Here is a 17,158-nt window from a genome sequence, read left to right as displayed (position 1 = left end):
TAAACTTAATATGGACTTTAATGTTTGATACTAACATGTTTTGTATTTGTTATCTTATTCACTCTTAATACTTTGCTTGTTAAATGATTAATCTAGATTTATATTGTATAACCTTAGTGTAACAAATGTTCGGCACTTTTATAGCACAAACTGTATGGTATAACTTATACTTGTGCTATGAAAGGAACTAGACTTCTTGTTAATATAAGTTATAATCATGTATACCTGACAATATTTACAAGTATTAGCATTATTCAAATAAGATGACTAATGTAATCATGTTAGTAATTTATAATCTTATTGAATCTCCTTTATGTGTGGTTTCTGTTTGAGTAATAAGAGTTTATATTATACTTGTTTGAAATACCATTAGTGGCTTCTCTAACCTTGACAATTGTTTTTATCATTGTTTAATCCTCACATTAATCTTACAATCTGAAAGTCCTCTTTAACTTATTGTTGTTGTTGTTGTTGTTGTTACTATAATTGTTGTTTATAATTTGTACAATTAACCTCCCTATGGTTTGACCCCGGTCTTGTCGGGTTATTTATTACTTCGACACTCCTGCACTTGGGAGAAGACATCAATCTCTTAGTCATGTCACAAAAACCGGCTGAGAGAAGAGTGAGGGGGCGGCCTTGGCTGGTCCGTGTAGAAAAACCAGAGTAAGAGGGGTAGCGGGGGCGGCTGTGGCTCTTTAGGTTATGTGGTTTTGTTGCTAAATGAGAGGGGGACGACCGGCCTTTGTGAACAGGGACAGGGAGGCTTGCGGTCGTCCCTAGTTCTCTCTGTTTTTGCTCCAAAAAGAGGGGAATGGCTCCTTCAGGTCAAGAAAGGGCGAGGGTTGCGGCCCCTTTGGCCTAAGAGGGAGCACGACGGCTCCAAGAGAAAGGAGAGTGGTTTTTAGGGTTGCTTTCAAGGCCGGGGTGGCAAGCGGCAACTTTTGTGTCTTTCAGTTTAGGTTAGGTTTTTTCTTTGTTCCCCCTAATTTTTTTTCTCCACCCCCATGCTTGTAAATTTCTCCCTTTTTTTTCACTGTAGCATAGTATTTATAGGAGAAGTTTTGTTAGGTTTTCAAACTAGTCCCTCAACTTTTCCTTTCTTTTTTTTCTTTTTTTTTGTAATTTTGATTTTTCTCATTTTTTTTTTGTATTTTTGAAAGTAAGCAATATCAATGTCGACTTAACAAGAAAAATCAATGATTGTAAAATTAACACGTTAAAAGTTGAACACATTCAAAATATCTTTGAAAATTTATATTCTTCTGAGATGACGTTGAAAATGCTAAAAACAATGCAAATATATCAAAATGTATTTTTGGGGGTTTTTTATTTTTTTTTTGCTATTTTTATTTTTAAAAAAAAATTATCAAAAACATGGGTCAGAAATTCGATAGCAACAGATAACATCATGGTGATTGTGGATCAACTGAGTAAGTACGTCCATTTCATTGCTTTATCTTATCCTTACTTTGCAAAAAGTATTGCTGCCAAGTTTGTGGAAAATGTTATTAAATTTCATGGAATGTCAAAATCCATCGTCAGTGATAAAGACCCCATTTTTGTAAGCAAATTTTGGCAAGAGTTTTTTACTATGTCAGGAACTAAGTTCAGCTTATCATCCTTAGACGGATGGACAAACAGAGATGGTGAACCGTTGTCTAGAACAGTATTTGCGATGTTTCACCATCAATGACCTTGCAAATGGTATAGCTATCTGCCATAGGCCGAGTATTGGTATAACACCACCTATCATGGCTCAACTGGATGACACCATTCCAAGCCTTATATGGTCGCCTCCCTCCATCAATTCTTCATTATACAGATGGGTTGTCTCGTGTTAATGAGGTCGATCAAAGTCTCCTTAATTGGGATGAAGTACTACAACAATTGAAAATGAATCTAGAGCTTGTCGCCACTACAATGAAGCATGTGGCTGATCGAATGCGACGAGAAGTGGAGTTTCAAGTAGGAGATTTGGTGCTACTTAAACTACACCCCTACCGCCAACATTCTATGTTCAAACGCTCGCATCAAAAACTTGCTAATCGTTTCTACGACCCATTTCCAGTTGAGCAAAGATTGGGCAAGGTAGCATACCGTCTCAGTTTACCACATGAAGTTAAAATTCACCTAGTGTTTCATGTTTCTCTCCTAAAAAAGTATGTGGGTACTTCTCTGCCTACGGTTGTTGACCTGCCACCAATTTCATACGAAAGACAGATCCAAGTTGAACCTGAGCAAGTGGTCGATACGAGATGGATAAAGCGTGGTACCAAGTTTATTGAGGAAAGTTTGGTGCAGTGGAAGAGTTTGCCAGCAGAAGATGCTACCTGGGAGGATACGCAACTGCTCAAACAATAATTTCCTGCATTGCACCTTAAGGACAAGGTTCCACTTGTGGGAGGGAGTATTGATACACCGAGAAGATCCTCCAGGGTCTTGAGAAAAAATCCCAGTTTTTAGCTTAAGATTGCATTGTTCCTTTCTAATTTATTGTTTTGAATTTGTCTTGTTGCTGGGTCATAGGTGGTTAGTCATCTCCATAATAATAGCTAAGGGTATATTTGGTATTATGGTTACTGTTGTGATTGTGGTTTAAAAAAATTATTTTATAAAAAGTATTTCTAATTGAGGTTAGTTTGAAAAAATATATGTTTTGTTAAAACTGTGGTTGAAATTGAGGTTTGTTAAAAAATAGTTTAATATGTATAGATAAAAATGCTTTTAAAATTTAGATTATAAAATAATTTTTAAAAATATATATTAATATTGGTGAGTTTTAATTTAAATATTGTTGATTTAACTATTACTACTACATCATAAAATAAATTATATAGTGCTATTAAATAATATTAAATATTAATTTTTCAAATAAAATACGAGACCTAAAAAAATATTTTTGATATTAAAAAATTAAAAAAAAAATAATAACAAGTTCAATGTACATTAAACATTGTCAGCATGTAGTATGAAGTTGATAATCAAAAACCAATGACAAGTTTCGAAAAGGGAAAAAGTCAATGGAAAAAAAATGTGAACCACTGATGGAAACAAAGGGATGATGAGAAGCAGGTAAAGGAAAACATGAAGAGCAGGTATAACATGCTTTTGATGAACCTGTGGTGAGGCCACAATTATTATATGGGTCCATATTTTTAACCAGCGTTTTATTATTTTCCAAATAACCATTGACTGTAGTTATGCCGCACCACACTTTTTACCATCAAAACAGCCTCTTAGTTCACGTAAAGAAACTCTATTTAAGGAGTTCATTTGGAATACCAGTGGCGTGCAAAATTTTATTCAAACTTGTGGTTGTCTTTCACCCAAAGAAAGTCAAGTTACTGTGTGTTTTTCATTGTGATCTGACAGTCATTAATACAAGTTCAACAAATATAGCATTTGAAATCTCATGACTATAGGTGATAAAATGGTTGTCACACGAGATTACACCTATTCAATTTCAATAAAAGTCTTTGAGTTATTGTAGTTGATTGAAAGAGATTGTACAAGACTGAATGCCATTGAGGTTGCCTTATACAAAAAGTCTGAATAGCCTCGTAAATAACACTAATAAATTAACAAAACTATAGGATGAGATAAGTCTACTAGATCAGATGGATTTTAGTAAGAAATATTAGAGAATCCTGCATATTTTAAAGAGAGCAGTTTAAAAATCAACTATCATGGCTTTAGTACATTTTTGGAATCCATTATATCATTGCTTCACTTTTAGGGATATGAATCTAGTACCTATCATAAAAGAATATCATGTAAATTATCATGCTTTGATTGTTTTTCCATAATCGGCTTACAAGGTTTATTTCCATCAAAAATCTAATATGTTACATCTTGTACCCTAATTCACATTGTTTGCCCTGTATAAACTGGTGGATCAATTTTTGATTGAAAATAATAATTTTAACCCAAAATAATTTTAAATCAACATGGCTTGACATGTATTCACCCCATTTTGATGGAGAAATAACGGTTGATTCAAGAAAAATATTTTTTTTATTTTATAATTTTTTTTAATTTTTTAAGTTTTCCATTGCTTTTGAATAAAAATAGAAAGAAAATAAAATACAAGAAGACTATAAATAAATAAAAGTGATTTTGAAGCATGTAAAAAAAACATTTATTTTATCCGTTATGTTAAGATAAGATCCTTGCATTTTCTTCTCTCTTTTTTCAGGCAGTAGAATGGAATGTTTTGTTGCAAAATTGAGCATTAATTAGAAAACTCCACATCAGAAAAGTGATGAGCAAATCTTTATCTTTAAAGTGGTAGATTATTCGCATCAATCATTTTGATTTTGTACCTTGAGCATAAACCATTTTCCCTCTATATTCCTACCATCCCTGTATCAAAAGGTACAAAAGGAATTTGAATAAACAAGTCACCAAGTCTGCTGACAAATACTGACATAAAATACATGCAACCACGCCCTGACTAAAATACAAGGAATTAGAAGTCCTGCAATGCAATATTAATGGCTAAACCTGTCAGGATTGGGACCTCAGAGCCCTAATTGGTATCCAAATCAATAATCTACATTGACATGCTCGTAGGAAATTGGGAATGCGATAGTTCGTGTGAGTCCACAACAAATCAGAAAACGTGTCAGTTCCCTCTATGTATATATGATCTCATTTCTCCCGAGAAAGAATCCTAGTTCATCAACCACTCCTGCTGGATATTCTTCTAGGGCAGCTCAATCACCGTTTCATTCTTCTTTTTATTGTGGGAATGCATCAAATTTACCGAAAGCTTCTTCCTCTTCCACGCCCACCCCACCCCCTGCCCCTGCCCCTGCCCCTTGGACTGCCCCTTCCACCATAAGATATCCCTTCCAGTGCCCTACTAACAAGTTGATTTTGCATGCCACCAGCCCCGCGACCCTTTTTTTCCATGTTCCCAGAACCATTGGCAGTGGCAGCAGGTCGTTTCCCTCTGCACACAAAAATAGCCCAAGAACTGCTCTTTAAAAGAGAAACTGGAAAGAAAAAAGGTTCATTCAACTAATATAACATTTACTGGCATTGCTATCTATGCATTTAATGGGAGTGACTTTTACTTCATCTTACTGTTATGGGGAAATATCATTTCCAATAGTTTCCTCAATCACATGGACATTATCCTATCACTCTGTAGATTCTTCTAACCTTATATTGTGAATTTAAGGGGAAAAAAAGAGAATCTCACAGTTTTAAAAGCCTATGCCAGTAGCAAAAACCTTGTCAATTTGAGCGACATTGTCTCATCACTCACAGCAAGACTACTGACCTCAGTTTCAGGAGCCTATTCCAATAACAAAACTCTCTAGGGCGAGGTACATTTAGCCCATCATTTTCTTAACATTCCACAACTTAATCCTAATAGTTCAGGAAGTTGTATAATTGTACTCGTAAATATAGATTAGTTCATATTGATTACTGAAAGGGGCCAAATATACTCAATTGTTTTCACAGCACATAAGGCAATTAAATTTCCATCCAACACAGCACGAGTCTATCAAATTTCCATCCAAGTCTATAATAGAAGACTACATCATAACAACTTGGCAACTTAAATAAAATCACAAAATTTCCAAATTTAATGTTGACAGTGAAACATTTGAAAAAAATGTTAAGCTTGTCTAAGTAACCAAAATGTACTTTCAATATATATATATATATATTCAAAGAAAAGGATTGGATTAGACATCTCATACCCAGCTGATACGGCAGTGGAAGGCACAGAAGGTTTTGCTACTTCTTTCCAAGAGAGGTTGATACTCTTATCTCCAATAAACAAAGGTGTCTTTGAATGCAATGGCTGAAAATTGTAGAACAAGAAGTTATTGATGTTTTACAAATACATAGGCATGAAATTCACTTTGTCAAAATTTCATTATTTCTAAACCTTTGTCATTGCCAAAATGTTATTGCACGTACGCAACCCAGTTGTAGTATTCTGTTTTTGTGTTTTCTACACATTAAACAAGAAACATGTTTGTAAGATACTGCTATGAAAAGCTCTACAGAAAACCATAAGATGTACATCTCCTGAGAGATTAACTTACTATGCTATCCTTTGCTTCATCAGACTTTGCAGCTGCCATTGCTTTGTTCTGTTCAGCCATTCCCTGAGTTAACTTTTTCATGGTAGCCCTGGTTAGATCTTCTACACCACTCAACCTGCACCCCAGACACCAAAAACAATGTCAATGGAAGACCAATATTAGAGCTACAGAAAATGATAATGCTTGTTTGGTTCAAAACCGTGAAAATTGTTTAATTCAAAGAAAAGAACATTAATTAGTCCTTGGAATAATAATCACAGCTATGGACATTATTTATCATTTTATTTATCAACAAGTGAACTCATTGCTTATGCTTAAAAATTATCTTTATATTAGTGAAATTTCCTCCAAGGCTAACATGCATTTAAAAAATAGAACCACTGTCATTTTAGGTGGCATATGAGCGTAAGCTAATGAGCAATAAAGCACAAGTTCCTATCTGCAACATTTTTGAAAAAGCAAAGTTGCACCCAGATTTACAAAACAAATACAACTACAGAAAATACTATTTTGTTCCTTTCAAGTTAAGAAACAAGAATCACTCAATTAAATACCAAAACAAATGTTAAGAATTCTACTTCTGAATTAAAATGTCACCTCTCTGTCAAGTCTGTGTAATACTCAGAGAAGTCCTCCCCAAGACGGTCTGATGGCTGCCCAGTCACAATCTTGTAACCACACAGGCTGTTTGTAGCATTTGGAGCCTTTAAAATAACAAAGATCACATTATGTCTCACAGAGCTGATACATGCAAGAGTATGCTGGCAAATATAAAATCATGAAATTACAACCTTATGAGCTAAGTGATGAAACGCATATAACAAGCACTCAACATATGTAAAGTTCATCTCTTCTCCGCTCTTCCTCCGTGGCATGTATTTCTGAGTGGCAAAAAAGAGAAGGCAAAACTCTGTGAGACCACAGTCTACAGCAATAAATAAGTGTTTGGTATATGCAGAATTTTTATAAAGGCTGTAACAATGTGATTCAATATGAATCCTTCTCATGGACATAAAACTGAAAATCTGTGAGAACAAACACACAAGCATTAATATGACATTAGAAGTGCATTTGATATAATAACCTTTTTTGTAAACATCCAGGACAAAGGACTAAATTAATCATGAAAAAAGAAAAGGTTACCTTCAATAGCTGAACAACAGAGGGAAGAATCTGGCGTGAATCCTGTGGTAATGTAAAAGGTGATATTTCTGCAAGTGCTTTGAGCAAATCAAGCTTCCGCTCCTCAGGCAACTGGCAAAGAGGAAATTATTAGAATTGAAAGGATCTTGTGAAAACGCATATGCAAGCACAAACAAAAAAAAAAAGAAAGGTAAACAAGAATAAGATATTTAAAGATGCTAATGACAGAGAAGGGAGTGCACTACCTTGTCAAAAACAGGAATGATGTGTTTGTTCAAATAATTGAGGAACCTGCTGCTTGATGCACCCCTCTGTGTTCATAAATTAATAGGGACAAGTTGTAAGGTCAGGAAAAGATGCAAAATACACAAAATCTCAATAATGAAAAACACAGTCCATACCAGGAAAAATGGAAGCGCCATATACAGGCATGATATCAATCTGTCAATATGATCTGTATCCGAAACCTGTGTTTGGATACCAATTCAAGTCACTTTAAGGGGATTGTAACAATAGGGAGCAAAAGCAAAATTTGCAATCATTGTGTATTTTGAAGCAAAATGACAACATGCATGCAGAAGACCATGAAGAATCAACACCACCACTTAAAACAGGATTTCTGAAAAAATCATTGCAGTTTAAAACACCAAGCACATGAAAAAATGTGTAGATCACATGTTCAAGCATGCACAAATGAACATTGTACAAAACTAACTAGCAGATTGATTGATGATGAAAACGGGAAAACAACATAAACAACAAACACAAAAGAAGAGTGGCTAAAACATGGATGAAACTGAAGTTGGAGCAAAGCACAGTTTGCGGTTTGTAAAGAAACCTCTAAAATCTGAATTTATTATAAGAAAATAAATGATCTTCTCAGCAAACAGCCTGACCAGGTTATTTATACTAATTGAAAGCCCTGAACTTAACAGTTGTAGAAAAAGAAATCAAAAAGTCACATGCTAATCAAACAACAGCTAGAGAATATCAAATCAAGATATCTAGGCTTAAAAAATTAACTAACAAGGAAAGCAAGAGTATTCTTCCAAGGCTCATGTGCCCTAATACTCTCATGCTTCTGAAGGTGGTATTCTATTCATTCAGCATATACATTCCAGCATCTCTAAAGTCTTCTGTTAAACTGTATAGATGAGTTACCAATGCAAGGGTTGCATCTCCCAGCATAGAATAGAAAACTATGGAGTAAACACATCTTAAGATTTCTAGTAGAATGGATCTTATTCAGAGCACTAATTAATATGTCAAAACATATTTCATAAAATTGCCAAACCCATCTATTCTTTAATTTTGACACAAGGAGCATGACAAGGGGAATGAGTGCATTTTACAGCAAACTGTTAGAAGTTACAGTTGCATAAAATAGAAGCAATTTATCTATGTATCCACACACGCATGAGATCAGAAATAGCAAACAGCCTAGCAAATGTGGATTATAGCACAAGGCATTATTTACTCATAACTAATCCTCAACATTCATACAAGTCGGTAGAAAGAATCTACTTTAGAAGAAAATGCAGTGTCTCTATTGTTGATTAACAACAGGTCTTGCAGTGATTGTAGTGTTTCATAGTTCACAATGCAGCATTAAAGTTAGGAGCTGAATTCAAACAATCACTCACATGAGTCACATCAAATGCCGAATCTAGATCAGCTTGTCCTTCAATGATTCCAACTAGCTCTTTCATGCGTTCAGAAGGAGCTTTGTCTCCAAATATGCTCAATTTTTTTAAGAAGTCCATAAACATTCTGAACTCCGCTCCAGTTACATCTTCTGAACTCTAAAAAGGAAAACTTCAAACTAGTCATGCCTACTTTAATAGAACAGCAGAATCTGAAGTCTCATAATAAAAATGGTAAAGTTATGAGTACCTTTTTTATCAAATCAGTTATATGACGCTCCATTTCCTCTTGAGGTCTCAGGAGTTCAGCTTTGAGTGGGAAAACCTGAAAATGGAGTTAGTAGTCATCAATTAGTGGCAAAAGGGAACCAAATCAACAATAACCTTAACAAACAGCTTTATGTAAACTTCTAACCTTATCTCTTACAAAACTCAGCACTTTCTCGCGAATAAGCTCATCAGTGCTTGGTTCTTCAACAGTCCCAATATGCTTAAATAAGGCAGACAACGATGCTGCATAGCAAGAAGAATAAATAAATTTGAGAAAAAAAACAAAAGGGAAAAAAAGAACCTACAAAAAAAAGCATGCTAGAAAACATGTATGGTGCCTGATACAAGCATAATTGAGAATAGTCTGGTAAAATTTTTACAAGTTCACATTTTTTTCTCTCTTTTTTTTATTTATTTCTTTCTCCTAGGTGAAGGTGTGGAAATCTATTAATTTATCTGCCAAGAGGTGCAACCATTGACAAATAATCGAAACCATGATAAACTACCAACAAGTTCATTTACTATATTTTGTATGAAATATCTCCAAACTAGTAATTGAAAAAATTAAACTCATCCTTTTAGCAAAAATGCTTCCCAATATTCCACTGTGTAATCACTAAAAACCCCAACTTCTAAGAATTCAGGTTGATTTTTTCCCTTCTGTTTCACCGATATCTAATTCATTCTGGTGTGCACCAAATGTAGAATTGTAGCTTAAGATGTACTGATTATTAACAAGATGGATTTTACCATTTTTTTTCAGTTAGTATTATTAACTCCCCAAAGTTCAGAAGTGGCCCACAATTCTAACTGGATTTTTCTCTTTGAAAGAAATACTATTCTCTTTTAAACAATTATAGTTTTCAAGAATCTGGTGACTTGATGCTGACAAGTTAATTTACAAATGTACACTTAGATAGCAAAAACAATACCAATTGCAGCTTTTCAAAGATGTTATTCACCATTGCCCGGTCCTATGAAGACAACATTTGCCTAAAACAAAATCATGACATTTCCACCTTCAAGGAAAGCTCTACACGAAATAGAGGTCTAAAGCATGATAACTGTTAATCTATGTAAATTTTAAGAATGTAAAGGAGTTGCAGAAAAGCATGCTACATTTATGTTGCGTGAAAACAGAAAGCACCCTATATCACTATGAAAAAAGAAGAATTCTTGTACAAGCATATGCTAATTTTCCTAAAATTCCATCCGACATTCTGGACAAGTTGGAACTGTACAAAGATTTGTATCCTAGAGTTCAAAGATAGTTAATATATACTCTTTTGCACATTATATAATATCCATCCAAATGATTTCATCCATCTTAAAGATTTACCTTTCACATCCTGCCTCAACAGGGACATAAGGGCTTTATGCACTGCATCCCGCTCCACAATTTCCTCTAAAACCATAATGAGAAGTCAACGTCAAATCCCTACTACACCAACAAAAGTTCCTTCTCAAAAATCTTTTTTTAGAAAATCCAATTACCAGCTGCAAGGAGTTGCACAAGAATATCCACAATTTTTGACAAATACTCCGGCGTATCCTTGCAAAATAGCGGCAGTCCCCTAATCGCTTGCACCCGGACCTGCACAACCAATTAACACTTAAATCCATACAAAAGCCTAAAATCCACTTTAATTTCAATTTGTAAACAAATGCGTAACCAAACACTTCCAGATACTAATCCTCCAAGCAAGCACACAATATAAAAACCCTGCACCAATGCACCATGTTCAAAAGACATGGTTTCTAACACACAAAAAAAAAAAAGAAGTAAACTAACCCCGAGCTCTTCTTGTTCAATCAAATCGATTTGCGTCTCGACAGCTTGACTGGAAAGCTCAGGGAAGAACTTGAAGAACCTCGGGATTAACTGTGCCGCCAATTGCTTCGCTTTTATGCTCGTTTTTGCTGCATCCATAATCCCCTGGTAATCCTTCACATTCTACCATAAATAAAGAAAAAGACAAAGCTGTTAAGATCACCTAATTATAAAATAATTTAAATCAAACACTAGGGTTTTACCTGAGACTTGTCTTTGGACTCATTGAGTCGCTCGCCGAACTCGTAGAGCTTCTCGATGTGGCTGGAGTCGTCGGTGGCGGTGGCGGTGGCGGTGGCGGTGGCGGCAGGGTTTCTCATTTGGAGATAAACTGGGAGAAAGTGAAATTCAAAAAAAATATTCAGATTGAAGAAAATGAGTAGTATTTCATTGGATGAGAAGATTTATTTATTTTTATACTATCTATTCATTTTCATAGGAAAAAAAAAAAAGGTGTTAGAGAGAGAGAGAGAGAGAGAGAGATTTAAGAGAAGGAGACGTTCAGGAGGAGCAGTTTCAGTTACTAGTAGAGGGGGAGAGAGTTTCAAGGGTTTTTGATTGATACCCAAAAGAAAGAAGAGAGACCTTCGTTTACCCCGCAGGCGTTCTTTCGAGGATTTAACGGCGTCGTTTGCTTTTATGATTGATTCAAAGCGCAAGTTTACTCCAAGATCGTTTTTCAAAATATTTTTATTTAAAATATATTAAAATAATATTTTTATTTAAGTTTTAAAAAATTATTTTTAATGTTAATATATTAAAATAATTTGAAAATATAATTTTCAATGAAAATCAATTAAAATTTTATAAAACGTTGTTGGTAACACAATTTTAAATATCTTGGCTTGTAAGTTAGATTTATAAGGAATTAATTTTATTATTTTTTAATTATTTAGTGTTATTGAATAATTATATATTTTCTTTCTTTAATTCAATTTTGTTATGGTATATTACATAGTATGTCATGATAAATATAAATTTTAAATTTATCATTTTTAAATTGATCATATTTTTTATTCCATGACATTAAAAATAAATGAGGTTTGATCTCCACTTAATTATATATTATTTATTATTCTTCTTTGGAAAACATATATTTACATATATAATGTATTTATTTGATTTTTATTTTATATAAAAAAAAATGCAAGACAAAAAATTAAGGCATTATATCAAGAAAGATAAAATAACCTTAAAGAGAAAGGCTTTGTTTAAACTGACAATGTCTTAAACAAAAGATGGTGTGATACAAGAAAGACTATATACGAAGAGAATAAAGAACTCTTACTGTAAAAGAAGATAAATGGTCAAATAACCATGTTAAAGAAGGCAACAATCTAAAGAAGAGTGAACCAAAATGTAATAGTCACTTGAAAAGCTAACTCTTAAAAAGATATATTTGGTTAGAGAAATATAATAACAAATACAAAAATGAAAAAAATAACTAAGAGTAACTATATAAAGATATACAATGGTTAAAGAAATGATGATTAAAGAGATGGCATTGAGATGTCATTAGTAAGTCATGACAAGATGATTCTTTATTATAATTTAAATTTCAAAAGTTATGAGACTTTTAAAATTAAAAAAGAGTGTTGAAAATAATTTTAAATTTAAAAATATCTTTTAATTCTCCTAGATGTCTCATAGATACATATACCTTTTAAAAATGTATTTGTCTTTTATATTTCTTGAATTATCTTCAAGTAGCATAAATATTTGAATACAAATATTATATTCAAGTCCAAGTCTTTAAGGACTTATTTTATGTTGTTTAACATCTTTGAGCATAATGTTTTATGATAATTTTCTATCCTTACCATTCATATATTTCACCACAATTCTTTGTCACCACTTCATGTGAACATATTTTCAAGAAAGATATAGCATGAAACATGTTTAGAGAGAGGATGGAAAAACATCTTTACTTGTTTTAATGAATGCAAGGACTAATAACTTAAATTAAGGAAAATTAAAGCAAAAACAAGTTAAGGCTCTAGCAATTAAAAGGAAAAAACACGTGAATTTTGAAAAGAAAAATACATATCAATCTTTCATAATCCAATTTATATGAAACAATAAATGATAACCTCGAATTGATATTTTCTTGTTATGTGAATTTCTTTTTTTTTCCTTCTTGATATAGAAATATTAAACTAAATTAGGTTAATATTGATTGTTGTAAATCTTTAAGGTAGCAGAATTACATTATAAAAATAATTTATCAAAATGCTTGTTATTTGGTGACATTGTTTCTTCACTATAATAATTATCATAAGATTAAAGTACAATTAGTAGAGTATAATCTACAATTCTCTTCGCTTCTAAGAATTTAAAGTTCATATAAATTTGTCTAAAAAACAAATAACAAAAATAAAATACATGTTAACCTATCAAGATCCAATTCCACCATTTTAAAATCCTTTCCACCACTACCACCACAAACTTTTTCAATCTCATTACCTAATGTGAAATCATTTTTAAGTTCAATTACCCTATTTTTCAAGTACCTTTCATACCTATATATTCTTTTTATTCCACATCAATACCTTTTCTTCTAAAATCAGTTTATATTCTACTACCATATACTCATTCTTATTACACCACTTATATTTTCACTAACTTTGATAAATTACCACAAGTAATATTACCCATTAATCTCATGCCATTATGTTAATATAGATCGAAATATCACATATAAAGAAGAACTTTATATATGCATAGGCATTTAAGCAACTAGAGGATTATGTTGACTCCTTGAACTTGTTGTTTAATGATTTCATACATTAAACAACAATATCATTTGAAAACTTACTAACCAATGGTTTTATTATATATAATCATTTTATATCATTTCAATCTTATCATGCACCATATTGTATTGTATGCTAGGGCTTCATTAATTGCCTAACATGCATTGATCCAATAATCTAAAAGATATGTTTTGTACTTGAACTCTTAATTTTCTCAATAATTACCCATCATTTCTTGGTAATTTTTTTTTTGAAAAAATAGTACATATTACATTAGTATTCAATTCAAACTTATTTAACCTAAATAAATACCTTTAATTATTATCAATTCCACACAAAATAAATTTTCTATAATTTTGAACTTAACTATAAAATTGATAAAAAAAAAGAAGGTAATCATTACATTATCCTTCATTTCATTTATAACACACCTATGTTATAAAATCATACTGAATTTCATCAAGTGATAATTTCAATTTATTTCTTCAAATTATAAACAAACCCTTATAAACAAATCATACATTAATATAGTAAAATTATCATTACAAAACAAGTAAAACAATTAAATATATAAGAAAATTACAGATGCTACAAAGCAATTTCAATAAAATAAATTGAAATACAAATGGGTGGGTTTGTTTACATGGTAGGGTGAAGCTTGATATGAAACGAAATCAAGAGAATGAATATCATGCTATTAGAAAGGCTATCATATTTTTTATATGATGAAGGGGTTAGGGTTGCTATGTTTTCAAATAAAAGAAAAGGATGAAATGAGGAAAATAGAGGATTATCGAGTTATAATTCCCATTAAAAATGCTAATGAAATTTTCATTAGCAATTTTGTTAGTAAATTAAAACATCATCAAGGCCAATGAAATTGTTAATGGTTTTTTTATTTGATGACTGTTTCAATATAAAATTAATGATGAAAATTTTATGTCATAAATTTCATTAGTAAACCACGACAAAATAGTTTTCATTGATAATTTTATTATTTTTATATTTTTTTAATAGTGAAAACAATAACATATAATAATCATATTCCATAACATTTATCTCCACAAATCCAAACCTCCATTATTTTAATTTTCCATGAGCTTTATTATCCCCATAGTTTACTTATGTGAGTTTAAACCCCTTTGAAATTTTTTATATGCTTTGCTTAGTTAATAATTCAATAACATACTTAAATTTGACTCCTTCATTATTATAAAGAAACAAAACAAGACCAACATACAGAACTTGAAGTTGAGTTTAGTTTATATCAATTTAATCTTGAAATTATTAATTTCCAATCAAGCATGATAATTTATAACCTTAATTACAAACAAAAAATGAAAATAAAATTTTTTTGGTACATTCCTATAAAAGAACTGGTCAATAAGACATTTTTCCACAAAAAACTCATTTGTTTCAAGAGTTCAAAACACCTTTACATACTTTATTTTTAAGAGCATAGCTAACAATTTTAAATTTTAATTCATACTATGTACAGATAACTAAAAAAGATAATAGTTGGAGTTATGTTTTATCTGAAATCTTTATGTAAGTATAACTCGATCAAACATTTTATATTTTTACAAAACTTAATACTTTCTACATGGTATTTGAGCGATCCATTAGAAGTTCAAACATTTTATATCTTTACAAAAGTTAATACTTTCTACATGGTATTTGAGCGATCCATTAGAAGTTCAAACATTTTATATCTTTACAAAAGTTAATACTTTCTACATGGTATATGAGCGATCCATTAGAAGACCATTATTATCTACTCTCTCTCTCTCTCTCTTTTATTATAAATGACCTCTTTATCCTCATCTCCTAGCCCTTTGCAATCTTTAACTTACAATCAATATCTTTTTCAATTGTAAATGGCCTCCTTTACTTCTAATAATTCTATTGACCCTGCTCAATCTTTTATTTATTATCAATATCAAATATAATTCCTTCGACTATTATATATGGAAAGCTCCAACCCTACCCTACTTCCAAGATCAAGCTATTTTTTGCTACCTTCATGGCATAATTACACCCCCACCTAAAACAATAATGTTACTCATCCCAACACAAGTGCTATTATTAAAATTCTCAATCCTTAATAAGATTAATTGACTTCATTAAGATCCTTTAATCCTAACCAACATCAATACTTTGTTAATTGAAGATGTTATCATTTAATACTTTGCTTATTAAGTAGTCATAATTATATCCTCACTACAAATTATATATTCACATCTAAGTATCTGTAATTATGTTTAAGTGTCTAAGAAGATGAACTATTTGTATCAATGATTTCTATTTGAGATGATAAACTACTGAATCATTGGTCATCGTTCTTGTTGGTAGACTACTCAATCATTTATCACCACACATTTTTCTTCTCAACATTCCTACTTGTTACTCAGTTCCTATACAATTGTTTTCTCACTTTAAAATACCCTTTTATGTTTCACTTTTTTAATGTATCACACATTACACATAGTTAATTAAGAAGAAATAAATATAATAAATTAAGAGAATATAGTGCATAAGCACTTATCTGTATCTCCTACTAAATACACTCCTTAAACTACAAAAGATGCTACCCCATATGCCTCTCCTAATTCCAGAAAAAAGTATCATTATTAATATCTCCTACATTTATTTTAAATTGATATTCATGAAATCTAAACCTTTTCACATAATTTTTTTACATGAACTTTCTTTAATTTAACACGTATAATTTCAATATTTATTTTTCATAACTTATATTTGTATCTCATGTTATTTGATATGTGTGTGTGTGTAAAGAAGTTACGTGGAAGCATATGTCCTTGAAATTCAAATAGAATAAGATACACAATGTCATAATGTTAGAATCTTGCATAATTGTCTATGGTTTTCAATTATACATGTTAACTCTCTAATGCCTCAAAAAAATATCTTTTACTTTCCCAACTTCATCTTATACAACTATTTATATATGTCCAAGTACAAGGGTTATTAACTAGATACTCAAATATGAAATTACACAATTTTTTTTCATACATTTATCTCATAAACACACAATTTATCATATTTTATAAATTTATTATTAATATTATAATATCCCTATTTTCTATACATAGCCAACCCTAAATGCCTTATTCTTCCCCATACAATTATTTGAATTTCTATTTCAAAATCCTGTTAAATAATACATCTAATATTATTTTATTTATTAATGATAGAATAATATTTTAAGTTTAATCTATATATAATCTCTTTGTATTTAGGTTAATTCAAACACTTTAAAATAAATAGATTAATAAGAATTCTAACCTCTTTTTTATATTTGTTTTTCTTTTATATTAATCGAACTAATTCAACAATGTATCAAAGTTGATTTTATGGAATAAAGCTTAATCTCGAGCATAGCTTTCGCAGATCCAACTAAATCTGGTATTTCGTCTTTCCTTCAGCTTC

The 17,158-nt window shown here is 31.4% G+C and overlaps 1 protein-coding gene and 1 long non-coding RNA gene across 3 annotated transcripts in view; one reads left to right on the top strand and one right to left on the bottom strand.

Moving 5' to 3' along the window:
* Nucleotides 1–12,606, top strand: part of LOC105140674 (uncharacterized) — a 14,561-nt gene extending 1,955 nt beyond the window's left edge. The window contains exons 2-4 of the long non-coding RNA XR_845218.1: nt 2,530–2,536; nt 4,289–4,290; nt 12,595–12,606. This is a non-coding gene — a long non-coding RNA (uncharacterized LOC105140674). The remainder of the gene's footprint in view (nt 1–2,529; nt 2,537–4,288; nt 4,291–12,594) is intronic.
* Nucleotides 4,327–11,561, bottom strand: LOC105140672 (apoptosis inhibitor 5-like). 2 transcript variants are annotated; one of them, XM_011047588.1, is made up of 17 exons: nt 11,521–11,561; nt 11,159–11,286; nt 10,917–11,078; nt 10,619–10,718; nt 10,464–10,529; nt 9,270–9,367; nt 9,105–9,179; nt 8,855–9,013; nt 7,613–7,678; nt 7,457–7,522; nt 7,212–7,322; nt 6,860–6,949; nt 6,666–6,772; nt 6,069–6,183; nt 5,909–5,974; nt 5,718–5,821; nt 4,327–4,957 (listed from the first exon to the last, which is right to left on the bottom strand). In XM_011047588.1, exons 2-17 carry the CDS (start codon nt 11,273–11,275, stop codon nt 4,765–4,767), a joined length of 1,695 nt encoding a protein of 564 aa, XP_011045890.1. In that variant the 5' UTR covers nt 11,276–11,286; nt 11,521–11,561; the 3' UTR covers nt 4,327–4,764. The 2 variants fall into 2 exon arrangements, with proteins under 2 accessions (XP_011045890.1, XP_011045889.1); XM_011047587.1 differs by having other exon boundaries at nt 11,459–11,555.
* Nucleotides 12,607–17,158: the final 4,552 nt, after the last annotated feature.

The sequence above is a fragment of the Populus euphratica genome, unplaced genomic scaffold, assembly GCF_000495115.2.
Source record: "Populus euphratica unplaced genomic scaffold, PopEup_1.0 scaffold112.1, whole genome shotgun sequence".
NCBI lineage: Eukaryota > Viridiplantae > Streptophyta > Magnoliopsida > Malpighiales > Salicaceae > Populus > Populus euphratica.
The sequence above is the reverse complement of the archived record's forward strand: the minus strand, read 5'-3'. Positions and strand labels throughout refer to the sequence as shown.

What these genes read in the sequence shown, in the direction of transcription:
- LOC105140672 (XM_011047588.1), bottom strand. Translation starts at nt 11,275, where the DNA reads ATGAGAAACCCTGCCGCCACCGCCACCGCCACCGCCACCGCCACCGAC. An exon ending in TCATTCCTGTTTTTGACAAG is followed by an intron (nt 7,323 to 7,456) that starts GTAGTGCACTCC and finishes CCTCTTTGCCAG; the next exon opens with TTGCCTGAGGAGCGGAAGCT. An exon ending in CTGTTGTTCAGCTATTGAAG is followed by an intron (nt 6,950 to 7,211) that starts GTAACCTTTTCT and finishes TTTGCCACTCAG; the next exon opens with AAATACATGCCACGGAGGAA.